The following is a 14337-nucleotide window of genomic DNA, read 5'->3' as shown; positions in this document are numbered from 1 at the left end:
ATCACTTTGTTCTCGGGTTTGGAGCCGTGGGAAGAATCAAACCATTGTGTAGATTACTTAAAATTCCACTGTGCCTGCACCGTTTGCCCAAGAATGTTAAGAATTTGCAGCTGTCGCTCCCACGAAAGGTTTCTAACTGGGGCAGTGGCTGCTGTTTCACACACAGCTGTGGTTAATTTGAGCTGAAGATTTTTAATTGCCTTTGTGTCGAGATTTATTAAATAACATTTTAGAGGAGCAAAAACTGTAATAGTCATATTAGTAGGTTGCTGAGGGAAGAAAATAATTGGAACGCAGCATTTTTGCCCTGTAAGCCAAGTCTGAAAATATCTTTCCCATATGACTGGCTTCCAGCCATCCCAGCAAAAGAGTTTCTAGGTAAATCCGGCCACAGAAGCCCTCGTGGCCGCTGCAGGAGCCTAGCCCTTTGTTCCCCTTACTCCTTTATCTGGAAGCACTTCTCCCCTGAGTTGCCTTCCCTTGTTTCCACTCTCCATTTCCATTATCTCAGGAGACAGGAGTCAGAGTGCTTGGAGCAAACGTAGCATTAGCTGGCAATCGGCCGCTCCTGCTCAATGGTCTGCATTATTTTTGCAAGCCTTTGTAATTGCTGTTTTCCTACTACATCTAGGCCATCCATGACAATACTGTGAGGGTCTGAACCCTCCCCATTTGGCTGAGAGCAGCTGTACGGATGAGCAGAAGTCAGAAAACGTGGACCTTTCCTGGATTTCCTGCCAAGGCAAAGGGGAGGGAGTGAGAGGCCCTTCTACTGATGAGGGACCACAACTAATGCCCCTCAAGAGGGGTCTTGCCAATTGTTCTGAGAAAGGGGTTTTGAATATGAAGAGAGGCCAGCCGGGAAAATTGCAGAACAAGTCACAAATCCTCGTTGCTATGCTAAAAACCTCAATTGTGTTTTACGTTTCAGTTCAACATTTCCTTTAAACAGGGAATCCTCCAGGCATTAAGAAGCACCTACAGTGTACAGGTGCTGTGCTATAGGCACTGTGGGGCAGAAAGTCGAGTGGGAGACCTAGACCAAGCATAACACAGGCCAAGGGCACCCAAGCCCTGGTTACATCACTCACGCCAAGGGAGGTGAGGGGGACAAGCTGATGCCAGAAGGGGGCAGCACTGGGTCCAGGCCTAAGGGATAAAGAGGATCTTGATAGAGGGGGAGGGAAAAGCCTTCCAGGCTGAGGACCCAAGAATAGCAAAAGCACATTGGAAAAGTATATCTTGATGTCTATGTTTCCATTTATATAATTTTCTCAGAATGACATAGTTATAGACAGATTTAGTGGTTGCCAGAGGTTAAGGATGGAGGGGTTGTGTGTAGGAGAGAAGTGGGTGTGGCTATAAAAGGAAAACATGAGGGATTCTTGTGGTGATGGAAATGTTCCATATCTTCATTGCATCCATGCTAATATTCTGGTTGTGATATTGTGCTGTAGTTTTGCAAGATGTCACCACAAGGGAAAATTGGTAAAGGATACATGCGATCTCTCTATATTATTCTTACGAATGTGAATCTGCAATTATCTCAAAGTAAAGTTTTTTTAAAAAGTATGTCTTGAGGAAGGGACAGTCTACAGTTGGACATGACAATGTTGGGTGAGGATTAGAAATGAAGAAAAAGATTGGAGAGGTTAGATGGAACTAGATTCTAGAAGCTAGAAATGCTACTCTAAGGAGTTGGGATTTCATTCTGTGAAGAATGGCAGGGCTTCCCTGGTGGCGCAGTGGTTGAGAATCTGCCTGCAGATGCAGGGGACGCGGGTTCGTGCCCTAGTCCGGGAAGATCCCACGTGCCGCGGAGCGGCTGGGCCCGTGAGCCATGGCCACTGAGCCTGAGCGTCCGGAGCCTTTGCTCCGCAACAGGAGAGGCCACAACGGTGAGAGGCCCGCGTAACGCGAAAAAAAAAAAAAAAAAAAAAGAATGGCAAGCCACTGAATGCTCTGAGCTGGGCGGTGACATGCTTTTCAGGCAAATCATCCTGCTAGCAGGTCTGCTGGACCTCAAAGCCTCACCCATTGCCCAACGCAGAGGCAGGATGGCTGCTGTACACCTAGATCATGAGGACCTGAACCGTGGAGGTGAATCTCGGCCCCACAGCCAAGAGAGGTGAAAACACCTCTGAGAGCCAGAGTCCAGGCTTCGAATCCTAGACTGCTATTTACTTGCTCTTGCCACCTAAGGCAGCTAACTTCTCAATGCCTCCTCTTCCCCATCTGTAAAATGGGAATAATACCAGTGTCTGCCTCTCTTAAGATCATTTAAAATTAATATACACAAAATGCTTAGAGCAGTGACCAGTACAGTAAACACTTGGCAAAAGTTAGCTATTATTATTTTCAAGATGTAAAAGCTTGCAACTTAGCAACTAGTTGAACTTAGGGAGGGGCAAGGAAAGAGTCAAGATGTTCATCAGAGGACTATGGGAGATCATCAGTAATAATAGCTAGAAAACAACAGAAAAATTCATATTGAGGGACATTCTATAAAACAACTATTTATAATCGTCAAAAGAGTCAGGGAAACTCGGATGAACTTTTCCTTCGGGAAGAAGACCAGAAGGACATGACAACCAAAGGCAGTACATGGTTCTGAACTTGATCCATCGGCTTCAGAGGACATTATTGAGATGATTGGGACAATTCCACAGAAAAGTGAGTGGGGTCTGAAGATGTAGTTATTTAGGAGGATGTGTTTGGTTCCTTGTCCAGAGGAAATGACATTAAAGTGTTCTGTAGCCATGAGGCATCAGGTTGGCCGCTGATTCTTAAATGTTTCAGAAAGTTCTTTGTACTCATAACTCCTCTGTAGGTTTGTGTTTGAAAATGAAAACAAATTTTTTTAATTGAAATATAGTTGATTTACAATGTTGTGCTAGCTTCAGGTGCACAGCACCGTGATTCAGTTATATATTTATCTTCTCTTTTTCAGATTCTTTTCTCTTATAGATTATTATAAAATATTGAGTATAGTTCCTTGTGCTATACAGTCGGTCCTTGTTGGTTATCTATTTCATCTATAGTAGTGTGTATATGTTAATCCCAAACTCCTAATTTATCCCCGTCCTCTTGCCACTTTGGTAACCATAAATTTGAAAACAATTTATTTTTAAAGTAATGGCTAGCATTTGTTGAACATTCACAGAGTATCAGGCACTGTGGTCTGTGCTTTGCACATGAGCGGACTCAGTGCCCCAGGAAACTTCTCTGACATGCGTGTCTACCAAATTGGGATTGTGGACCCCTACTCTGCCCCCTGTAACAGCTGGAACTCCTCCCCACTAGACCACCTATTGTGACTGCTGTTTTTTGTCTACAACACCATCTGCCGTCCATGGACAATGAGCTTGTTGAGGGCAAGGTCTGTGTCCCATTCTCCACTGTATCCACAGCTCTGGACATGCTCCCGGTAAATCATCACTGTTCAGTCCATGCTGGTGGATGAAGCATTGAGGCCTGCTCACCATGGTGACTATAGCCCAAAATGAGGCACCAGATTTGGGATGGATGTCTGATACATGACTTCTTTTCTAGGTGGTCCAGGCTCTGGCAAAGGCACACAGTGTGAAAAGCTGGTGGAAAAATACGGATTTACACATCTCTCGACTGGCAAGCTCCTGCAGAATGAGCTGTCATCAGAATCTGAAAGAAGCAAATTGATCAGAAACATCATGGAACGTGGAGAGCTGGTGCCCTCAGTAAGCAACAGCTGCCTTCTCTGGCTGGGGAGAGATCTGGGAGTGTTGCAATTAATCTAAGCTTCTGGAACAAAGAAACCCAAAAAGGACAATAGCTGTATTTCATTTCTTTCTTATGTAACAGTCCAGAGGCAGGCAGGAGGTCCGCAGCAGAGACCCATCTGCCAGACCAAGTCCAGGCCCAGGTTCCTTCTGTCTTGTTGCTCTGCCAGCCCTTTGAATGTTACCTTGTTTCATATTTTCTTTTAAAATTGGTCCCCGCTTTAGAGTTAAAATCTTCAAAGCAGAAGTGAGCTTGGTGCAGCAGAACCTAGAATTAGAACCCACTGGAAAATAAAAACAATATTTTGGTCTAGTTGGGAGAGGTATAATGACATTAACTTGAAATTTGGTATCTTCCCTGTGTGGCTGAAGTCAAGAATATCCCTTTTATTTATCTTTTTTGTTTGTTTGTTTTCAAGTCACTGTCCATCTCTGAGAAGTTAGATGCCACTGGTATCAAAAAACATTCATCCCTTCCAGACTAGGTCCCACACTAGGCTCTGTAGTCAGCGCTCCTACAATGCAGCCCCTATTAGCTAACAGAGCTTTATGCTTCCTCTTCAACCAGCTACAGTCTGTTTCCCACCTGGAAGCCAGAAAGGTCCTCATGAAAGGAAACAGACCATTGCAGTTGACTCTCAGTGGGCCTCCTTCTGCCTGCTCTTTTCCCCCTACAGTTTACTCTTTTCACAGCAGCCAGAGTGATTTCTTGAAAACGTTTATCCCCTTCCCAAGAAGTTTCCAACAGCTCCTCACTACACTTAGAATGAAATCCAGAGTCCTTCCCATGGCTCTGGACTCCAGCTTGATCTCTGACACTGTTTCCCCACCACTCTCACGTTTACTCTCAGCCAACCAGTCACTTCCTCATTGTTCCTCCCACAGGCCTGCCTCAGGGCCTTTGCACTTGCTGCTTCCTTAGCCAGAGCCCTCTTCCTTCGTATATGCATATAGTTTGCTCCTTTACTTCATCCAGATCTCTACTTAAATATCACAATTTATCAAAGAGACCCTTGCTGAGCACCCCATCTAAAATAGCACCTGTAACATTCTGCTTCTTCTGTCCTGCTTTAATTTTGTTCCTAGTAGTTCTTGCTAGCTGATTATTTCTATATATTTACTTGTTTGTCTGTTATCTGTCTTTTTCACTAGAATGTAAGCTTCATGCAGATTTAATTCATTATTATCTAGGGATAGTTTCTGACTGCCCTTATGATGGCTGCATTCCCCAAGTCCCTGCCAAAAGTCAGAGGATGCCTGGGACCCAGAGAACACAAGGAATTCCCCCCAGTTTGGGCAGCTGGTGGCATTTTCCTACATCTGTTCCCAAGCTTCCATGTATCCCTCCTTCCTTATTTTCCATAAGCACAAGTTAAATCAAATTTTTTAACAAAGTGATATTGCTAGAAAATGCTACTTCATATCTACTGAAAGTCTCCTCAAGTCAGTGCGTGTCAAATTTTATAAAATATTTACTGGAACAAATCAACAGTGAAGCACATTTTATACCGTGATTTGTCTAGTTTTAAACTGGCATTAGGCCTAATTCAAGGAGTGCTACTGTATGAAATATAGCACTATATTTCACCTGATCTAAGTTGTCATTATTTTTAGACACCTCAGTAAAATATAACCAACCAATAAAAATATACTGGTAAGAAAAAAACACTAACAATTAAACTATGGCCCAGCACTGACTGTAAGATACCTACCAATTCCATAAACATTAAAAAGGGGGGGGGTGAGATTTGGAGTTGATGAAATACAGTATATTGCTGCCTGCTGTTAATCTTTTTTAAACTAATTTTTATTGGAGTATAGTTGCTTTACACTGTTGTGTTAGTTTCTGCTGTACAGCAAAGTGAATCAGCTATATGTATACATATATCCCCTCGTTTTTAGATTTCCTTCCCACTTAGGTCACTACAGAGCATTGAGTATAGTCCCCTGTGCAATACAGTGGGTTCTCATTAGTTATCTATTTTATACATATTAGTGTATATATGTCAATCCCAGTCTCCCAATTCATCCCACTCCCACCCCCTTTCCTCCTTGGTATCCATAAGTTTGTTCTCAACATCTTACTGTTATCGCTCTCCCTCTCGTGATGGGATGGCTCGGGAGAACTGTGCTGACCCCAGTGTTGTTCTGTGGAAGAGCTCGGGTCCTGACTGCTCTCCCTCTGCTCCAGGGCATCATTCTGGAGCTCCTGAAGGAGGCCATGGTGGCCAACCTCAGAAACACCAAGGGTTTCCTGATTGATGGCTATCCTCAGGAAGTGAAGCAAGGGGAAGAGTTCGGACGTAGGGTGAGTGTTGTTGTGGGGATCATATCAGAAGAAAAGGGGGGCATCATCGAGGCTGGGGGATAAATTCAAAGTCTATGCCTTTCTCAATTACATTAAATAAAACTCTCTATTACAAATGGAAGAAACTCAGCATGCAGGCCCATAAAAGGGTGAAGGGTGGGAACACTGGTGGTGGATTTATGGGTTCAAGTAACTAAAACTTCCAAAAGCAGTCCACACTTGGTTGGATCCATGTATTCAATTTGTTCATCAGTGATCTGACGTTCTCCATCTCTTGGATATTCTTTCTTTGCATTGGCCTCATTTGCTTCCTATTACAGGCTTATAGTCTACCATCTAAGTTATCTCACAGAAAAGTGTTTCTATTCTCCAGCAAAAAACCCAGGGTTTTGTTTCATTATCCTGGATTATCAGTTCCTGGGCTCATCACTGAACCAATCACTGTGGATATCCAGGAATATCCTGGTCCAGCCTGGAGGACCAGGGCAAGGATGGGAAGAAAGGAGGGAGAATGGGCACCACACCTAAACCATGAAAAGAAAGGGAAGAGAATTACCCAAAGAAAAATAGGATGCCCTTAGAAGAAGGCAAGGAGAAAGGTTGCTGGACAGGCAGAATCAGATATATGTACCCCTATGACCATCCCAGAATCAGATATATGTCCCACCCTCTTCACTAGGAGGCCACTCACAGGGGAACAGCAGGAAGTAAAAAATATTGTTCCTATCATTTATTGAGCCTACTCTGGGCTAAGTCCTGGGCTACACACTTTACATACATTATCTCTAATTTTACAAAGTCTAAGCAAGAGGGAAACAATTGTCCCCATTTATTAAACAAAGATTCCAGAGCCTACAAGAATTAATATTTATATAGAGATCTCTTTAGTTTTAAAAACATTTTTTATATGTTATTTCATTTGATATATTTTTAATAACCTTTTAGATAGAGGAGGTATTTTCATCATGGTATAGATGATGAGCTAAGCCCAGAGAGGTTACATGACTTGCCCACAGCCCCACAGCTAGTAAGTGCCAACTCACTGGTAAGTGACAACTACTGGTAGGACTAAGATTTGGGGGGCCCATCTCCATCCATCTCTAACACTGCAACGTTGATTAGGGGTAATGGTACTTGTGTGTCCCCTGGGAGTTAGTTTGACCTCCTTCTGAGTCTCTGTTTTAATTAATTTCCTTAGATGGTATCTAAATACTTAAAGGACAATTGCTCTCCTTTCTTTGCATTTCCTATTTGCAACCAGAGTCAGAGAAGAAATTCCCTGGCCCAGTTGCCAGGGGTGGGCCCTAACCCCAGGGACTGACTTTCTGAATCTCAACTCAGGAGCCTTTATCAACAAGATGGTGGTGGACAGGGAGAAATGGATTTGTGTGGCAGCATCTGGGACTGTGGCAGTTCCAGGTGGTTCCTGAAGGGTACTCCTGTACCAGAAATCTAAACAGCCTTCTCCCACCAAACAAACCACTTTAAGAGCTCAGACTACTATATAATCAACCACTTTTTTACAAAATGGAATTGGGAGGATTGTTCTAGTTTTTTAAAAAATCATGGTAATATTTTACCATGTTCTGTATATTTACAGAACATAAAATTTACCATCTTGACCAATTTTAAGTGTATACTTCAGTCATGTTAAGTGTATTCATATTGTTGTGCAACCAATCTCCAGAACTCTTTTCAACTTGCAAAACTGAAACTCTACACTTATTAAACTCCCCATTTCCCTGTCCACTGCCCCCTGACAACCACTGTTCCACTTTCTGTCTTTATGAATTGACTACTCTATGTACCTCACATAAGTGGAATCAGACAGATTTGTGCTTTTGTCACTGGCTTATTTCATTTAGCATAATGTTCTCAAGGTTCATTCATGTTGTAGCATGTGTTAAAATTTCCTTCCTTGTTAAAGATGAATAATATTTTGTTTATCCATTCATTCATTGATGGCTACTTGGGTTACTCCAACTTTTTGCCTATTGTAAATAACACTGCTATGAATGTGTGTGTACAGATTGCTCTTCAAGACCCTGCTTTCAACTCTTTTGGGTATATACACAAAAGTGAAATTGCTAGATCATATGGTAATTCTATTTTTAATTTTTTGAGGAATCAATACATATGCATACATACTGCCAGCCATAATGGCTGCACCATTTTACATTCCCACGAGCAGTGCATAATGGTTTCAGTTTCTCTACATCCTCACCAACACATATTGTCTGGTTTTTTTATAGTAACCATCCTAATGGGTGTGAAGTGGTATCTCATTGTGATTTGGGTTTGCGTTTCCCTAATGATTAATGATGTTGAGAATCTTTTCATGTGCTTATTGGCCTTTTGTATGTCTTCTTTGGAGAAATGTCTGTTCAAGTCTTTTGCCCATTTTTTAACCAGGTTGTTTGGGTTTTGTTGTTGAATTGTAGGAGTCTGGGGTATGTTCTGGATTTTAACCCCCTATCAGATATATGATTTGCTAATATTTTCTCCCATTACATAGGTTGCCTTTTTACTCCGTTGATTGTGTCCTTTGATGCACAGTTTTTAATTTTGATATAATCCAATTTATCTATTTTTGTTTTTGTTTCCTGTGCTTTTGGTATCATGTCCAAGAAATTATTATCAAATCCAGTGTCATGAAGCTTTTCCCCTGTTTTCTCTTAAGAATTTTGCAGTTTTCACTCTTACATTTAGATCTTTAATCCATTTTGACCTAATTTTTGTATGCAGTGTAATGTAAGGGTCCAACTCTATTCTTTGCATGGAGATCACCAGTTGTCCCAACACCACTGATTGAAAAGACTGTTGTATCCCCATTGAGTGGTCTTGGACCCTTGTTAAAAATCATTTGACTGTGTATCCGAGAGTTCATTTTGGGGTTCTATATTCTATTCCATTGGTCTAAGTTACTGACTTTATGCCAGTACCACACTGTTTTGATTACTGTAGCTTTGTAATAGTTTTTAAATCAGGAAATAAGAGCCCTCCAACTTTGTTCCTTTTCAAGGTTGCTTTGGCTATTCAGGGTCCCTTGAGATTCCGCATGAATTTTAGGGTGGATATTTCTATTTCTGCAACAACAACAACAAAATGTCATTGGAACTTTGATAGGGACTGCATTAAATCTGTATATCATTTTTGCAGTATTGACATCTTAACAATATTAAGTATTCCATGGATTGTCTTACATTTTTGTTTATTCTGATCTTCTAGCCAGTGTCCAGGCTGTAAATAAGGCTCCTGGGGATATGCTTGAACTGAGGAACAAGGGCACCTTTCCTGCACCACCTCTGAATTAGGGCCTCTGCAAGGCCAAGGGTGAGGGGAGATCCAGAGAAGAGGAAGGGGTGGTCGGGGGCCCTTGAGGAGCTCCCTGCTTATTGGAGATTGGCAGTTGTGTAAACATGCCATTAAAACACAAGAGGGGGCTTCCCTGGTGGCGCAGTGGTTGAGAGTCCGCCTGCCGATGTGGGGGACACAGGTTCGTGCCCCGGTCCAGGAAGATCCCACATGCCGCGGAGCGGCTGGGCCCGTGACCCATGGCCTCTGAGCCTGCACGTCCGGAGCCTGTGCTCCACAACGGGAGAGGCCACAACAGTGAGAGGCCCGCGTACTGCACAAAACAAACAAACAAACAAACAAAAAAAAACACAAGAGGGCAAAACCTTAAAAAAAAGAAAAAAACACACACACACAAGGGAGATGAGCGCTAACTGCTGCCAGTCAGCAATGTTGATTGAGGTTCAGGCTTCAAGGTGGCAGCACCCCACCAGATTATCTCACACTTGACCTTGCCCATGAACTTAAGGTCCGAGAGTCCTGGCAGGGTCTCTGGGACAGTCAGGAAAGGTCACGAACTTGCTTGGAAGTGCTGGGGAAAATATCCTTTTCAATGTCTTATTTTAATTGCTCTAGTGGTAGTAGAATATTCTTTGAAACACCCAAATGGCCAAGTGTGATAAATAAGGTGTAGGGTAAAGATAAGCATCTTTTTTGTCAACTACTGTGTGCAAACAACAACAAAATTATGATCTTTGTTCTCCTTTGGTAACTTTTTAAACTGGGTCTGAAGGCAAATATCTGAACTTAGGCCTGTGGGGTCCGAACTGTTTGGAGCAGTGACAGCTCTGTTGCACTCATGCAGAGCCTCCCAAGGTGACATCTTTAAAGCACATCACTTACGCTGTCAGGAGTCAAAAAAGCTGGATGTTCACCTTGGTCACAGATTAGTGTGACCCTGGGCATGTCACTCAACTTCAGATTCCTCCTCTGTAAAACAGAGAGAATAATGTAGCTGCCAAATCCTATTTAGAGGGTTTTGTGAGAATCAAATGATGTAACACACATAAATGTGTTTCCTAAGCTATAAAAGGTTATAAAATATTATCTACTTTAGGGTCACCCATTTTTCAATCACATTTCATTCAAGCCCATAAATTCCTGCTCCGTCATGCCTTTCTCCTTTGCTTATAACCCAGGATGGGTGAGTTCAGGACTTTAGATGGGCAACCAGTCTATCCCTGGCCTTTGGGTAAATGTGAATTCAAATCATCCATACGATCTTCCTAAAGTAAAGCAAAACTTCCTTCCCCACTGTGGGTCCCATTCAGACAGGTTTTAGAAAGTGTCAGATAAGAGGCTTAACTAGAACTCAGGAGTGAGAAAGAGTCATCAACGTGATGACGGGATAGTTTCAACCAATGCTAAAATTCATGACGCACTTCCAAAAATATACAAGTGCCCCCTTTCATGTATGAACCAGCGACCTTCAAGTGAGATGTCTACGAAGACAGTCTTTTGCATTCTGCTGGAAGGAGTTTGCAAAGATCAAGCGTGATCTTGATTTGTCCCTGGGTACAGCAATTTAGAAGATTCTAATATCAATTTGGCTTGTGTGCAAGAGAACACATCCAGCCCTCCAAAATAAGGACTGCTTTAAACCTGACCAGAACAACAAAGATGCTACAAACACGGAATGAGCTGCTGTTGATTCATTTATGCCCTGAAGGGACTCAATCATTTGTACAGCCCCCTCCAAATTACAGGCAAGCATTTCATTTGAAATTTGGCAAAGACAAATACAGATGTACAATTTTCCCCAGAGATTCAGAGTAATAAGCCTGGCTGAGAGCACAGTGAGTGTTTTTTGTGTACCTGTCAGGCCTGCGACTCTGTTTGAAGCCCACTCAGGCCTACGGATGTTTTTCCAGCCCATAGATGCCTCACCAGCCCTTCTGTATCACAGAGACTGATGTGTCTGATGCTTGGGACCATCTGTGGCTGAAAAAAATCCAGTTCAGTTAGTTAGGCTGATGTTTTTGCATACTGTAGCTGATGGCTCTGAGAGGCAGGTCCTTTGAGGATCTGCTTGGCTACCATACACAACACCACTAAAGACCAAGTGCAAACTCATGTCCACAGCTTAGGGGTAATTCTGTACGTGCTTTCTCAATTGCCACCCTATCTTCTGTTCCCAAGCCTAGTTTTTCCGCCATCGAATTAATGATCTGTGCCTTCAGTATCCAACATAGTGTGCTAAGGAAGGGAAGGTTCTCACTGTGTGTGTGTGTGTGTGTGTGTGTGTGTGTGTGTGTATGTGAGAGAGAGAGAGAGAGAGAGAGAGAGAGAGAGAGAGAGAGAGGAGAGAGAGAGGGAGAGAGAGAGAAGGAATATAAAGGAGGAGTTGGGACTTCTAACCACCATCCCCAGCTCCCACCCCATTTGCGAACCCCTGGTTACAGTCACTTCGTGGCACAGGCCTGTATTTAGAGCCTGGCTTTATAAGTCCAAGACAAGTCATTTGACTATACATAGTTCAATTTCCTCTTCTATAAAATATAGGGGGAAAATAGCTACCTCCAGCTATTAAAAAAAAAGAAAGAAAGAAAAGAAATCTTGTCATTTGCAACAACATAGATGGATTTAGAGGGTATTTTGCTAAGTGAAATGAGTCAGACAGAGAAAGACAAATACCTCATGATCTACTTATATGTGGAATCTAAAAGACCAAACAGGGCTTCCCGGGTGGCGCAGTGGTTGAGAGTCCGCCTGCCGATGCAGGGGACACGGGTTCGTGCCCCGGTCCGGGAAGATCCCACATGCCGCGGAGCGGCTGGGCCCATGAGCCATGGCCGCCGAGCCTGCGCGTCCAGAGCCTGTGCTCCGCAACGGGAGAGGCCACAACATGAGAGGCCTGCATACCGCAAAAAAAATAAATAAATAAAAAATAAAATAAAATAAAAGACCAAACAAACAAACCAGAACAAAAACAGACTCATAGATACAGAGAACAGGTGGTTGCCAGAAGGGAGGGGGTGGGGAGTGGGCAAAATAAGTGAAGAGGATTAAGATGTACAAACATCCAGCTGTATAATAAATAAGTCACAGGGATATAATATACAGCATAGGGAATATGGTCAGTAATATCATAATAACTTTGTATGAGGACAGATGGTAACTAGACTCATCATGGTGATCATTTCAGAATGTATGCGAGTGTTAAAGTATTATGTAGTACACCTGAAATGAACATAATATTGTATGTCAACTATATTTCAGTTAAAAAAAGAAAAAATTGCTACCTCAGTGCTTGTTGGGAGGATTGGCTGAAATCCTTGAAATGTGCCTTATATATGGATAAGCCTGCATATGATGTTCAATAAATTGTTACAGTTTTTTTTTTCAAAATTATGTATATTTTTTCTGATTATAGAAGTAGGAATTATATAGATATGAGACAATACAGGAAGATGTAAAACAAAGACTAACTTACCACCCAGAGATAACACTCTGATGTCTGTTCTTCCGGTCTTGGTTCTACCTATTTTCATGCAGTTAAAATCATACAGGATACATAACTATCTGAATAATAGCTGTTATTTTTTGAGCACTTAAAATGTGCCCGGAACTGAACTAGATGCTTTACCCATGTCATTGTATTACAGTCCTATTCAGGATTGTATTAATTGTAGTAATCTTTACAATCCTATTCAGTAGGTATTATTATCCCCACTTTATAGATTATTCTCATCTCAAGGAGGGTGTGTGCTTAGCCTGCCTCCCTGGTGTGAAATGGAAATGCTTTCCTGTGTTAACCCAACATCTCAGCAGCCAAGCTAAACACATGTTAACAGAAGTGAAATGCACGGGTTTGCTCTTGCCTTTTCCTCCCAGAAGCCTCTTAGCTGAAATTCTGCCCTTAGCCTGACTATGCAGATGAGCTCCCTGGATGTGTGGACCCTCTGCCTGATTGCTCTGAACTGTCTCATAATACTGTTCATCTACAGAATCAGTGATTCTAAGTGCATTCTAATCTTCGGAATGAACTCTTAGAAAAAAAAAAAAAGGTTATGAATGTGGCCAAGGAACTTTCTAGTTGGTGCGTCCTAGTGGTTTGGAATTGTGGCAAGCCTTGGGACCACCTTGGGATTTTCCACTTGAGATTTTCCACTCTCTTCTTCCAACTTCCGGTTCATTGCAGAACTTTTGAGCTATGTAATGGCAGCACCAGGGCAGACGTTACGGTGGCAATGGGGTGGTATTTTGATTATTGGGGTTGTGTGTTCAGCAATGCTGGAATGACCCCATCACCCCTCCTCTACTGAGGTTCCCCAAGGGGATAAAGCTCAGGAGTGAGAGCAAATGGGAAATAGGCCTGTGGCTCTGTTGTTAGCCAGGCCTTACCTCCCAGTGCAGTGAGGCTGGTAGACGCGCTGGAGTGTACGACTTGGGCTAAAAGCACGGGTGGGGCCTCTGACTCTTTCTAAATTCAAATGTGACCAACAGGGGCCTTTATGAAGTGCAAAGGGATGAAAATGAATATTGCCAGGCCCACATTAAATAACATTAGCTCACATTTATGCAGTGCTTGAAATGGGCCATGTATTAACTCATTTAATCCTCGGCAGCCGTCCTATGAGGCAGAAACTCTTGTCATCCTCATTTAAAATGAGGAAACTGAGGCACCCAGAGAGAACAAGAAAGCTGGTACTCTGAATCGTAGAAAGTTCCTGAATGGCAGGACCCTGCCCACTGGTAATATGGCCTAACCCGTGTCCTAACTTAATCAGAAGAAAACTAAAGTGTGGGGCAGAGGAGAGCAGGGTAAACACCTCTTCCTGCTCCACCTGCTGGAATTCTCCAGGCAAAGCCATCATCACAAGTCAGCTGACGCCCTCATCCTGGTGGGCTGCTCTCAGCTGGAGTGAGCGCTGGTCCCAGCTAGATCCCCAGAGGCAGCGAAAGCAAGTTTCTGCA

At 42.8% G+C, this 14337-nt stretch overlaps 1 protein-coding gene across 4 annotated transcripts in view; it reads left to right on the top strand.

The window, feature by feature from the left end:
* AK5 (adenylate kinase 5) overlaps positions 1-14337 on the top strand; it is a 240104-nt gene that overhangs the window by 200682 nt on the left and 25085 nt on the right. For all 4 annotated transcript variants that reach the window (XM_059075353.2, XM_067044561.1, XM_067044548.1 and 1 more), the window contains exons 11-12: positions 3553-3716; positions 5950-6066. In XM_059075353.2, the coding sequence (XP_058931336.1) occupies positions 3553-3716; positions 5950-6066 (281 nt within the window). The remainder of the gene's footprint in view (positions 1-3552; positions 3717-5949; positions 6067-14337) is intronic.

This window comes from Kogia breviceps, chromosome 1 (assembly GCF_026419965.1).
Source record: "Kogia breviceps isolate mKogBre1 chromosome 1, mKogBre1 haplotype 1, whole genome shotgun sequence".
Classification (NCBI taxonomy): Eukaryota; Metazoa; Chordata; class Mammalia; order Artiodactyla; family Physeteridae; genus Kogia; species Kogia breviceps.
The sequence above is the reverse complement of the archived record's forward strand: the minus strand, read 5'-3'. Positions and strand labels throughout refer to the sequence as shown.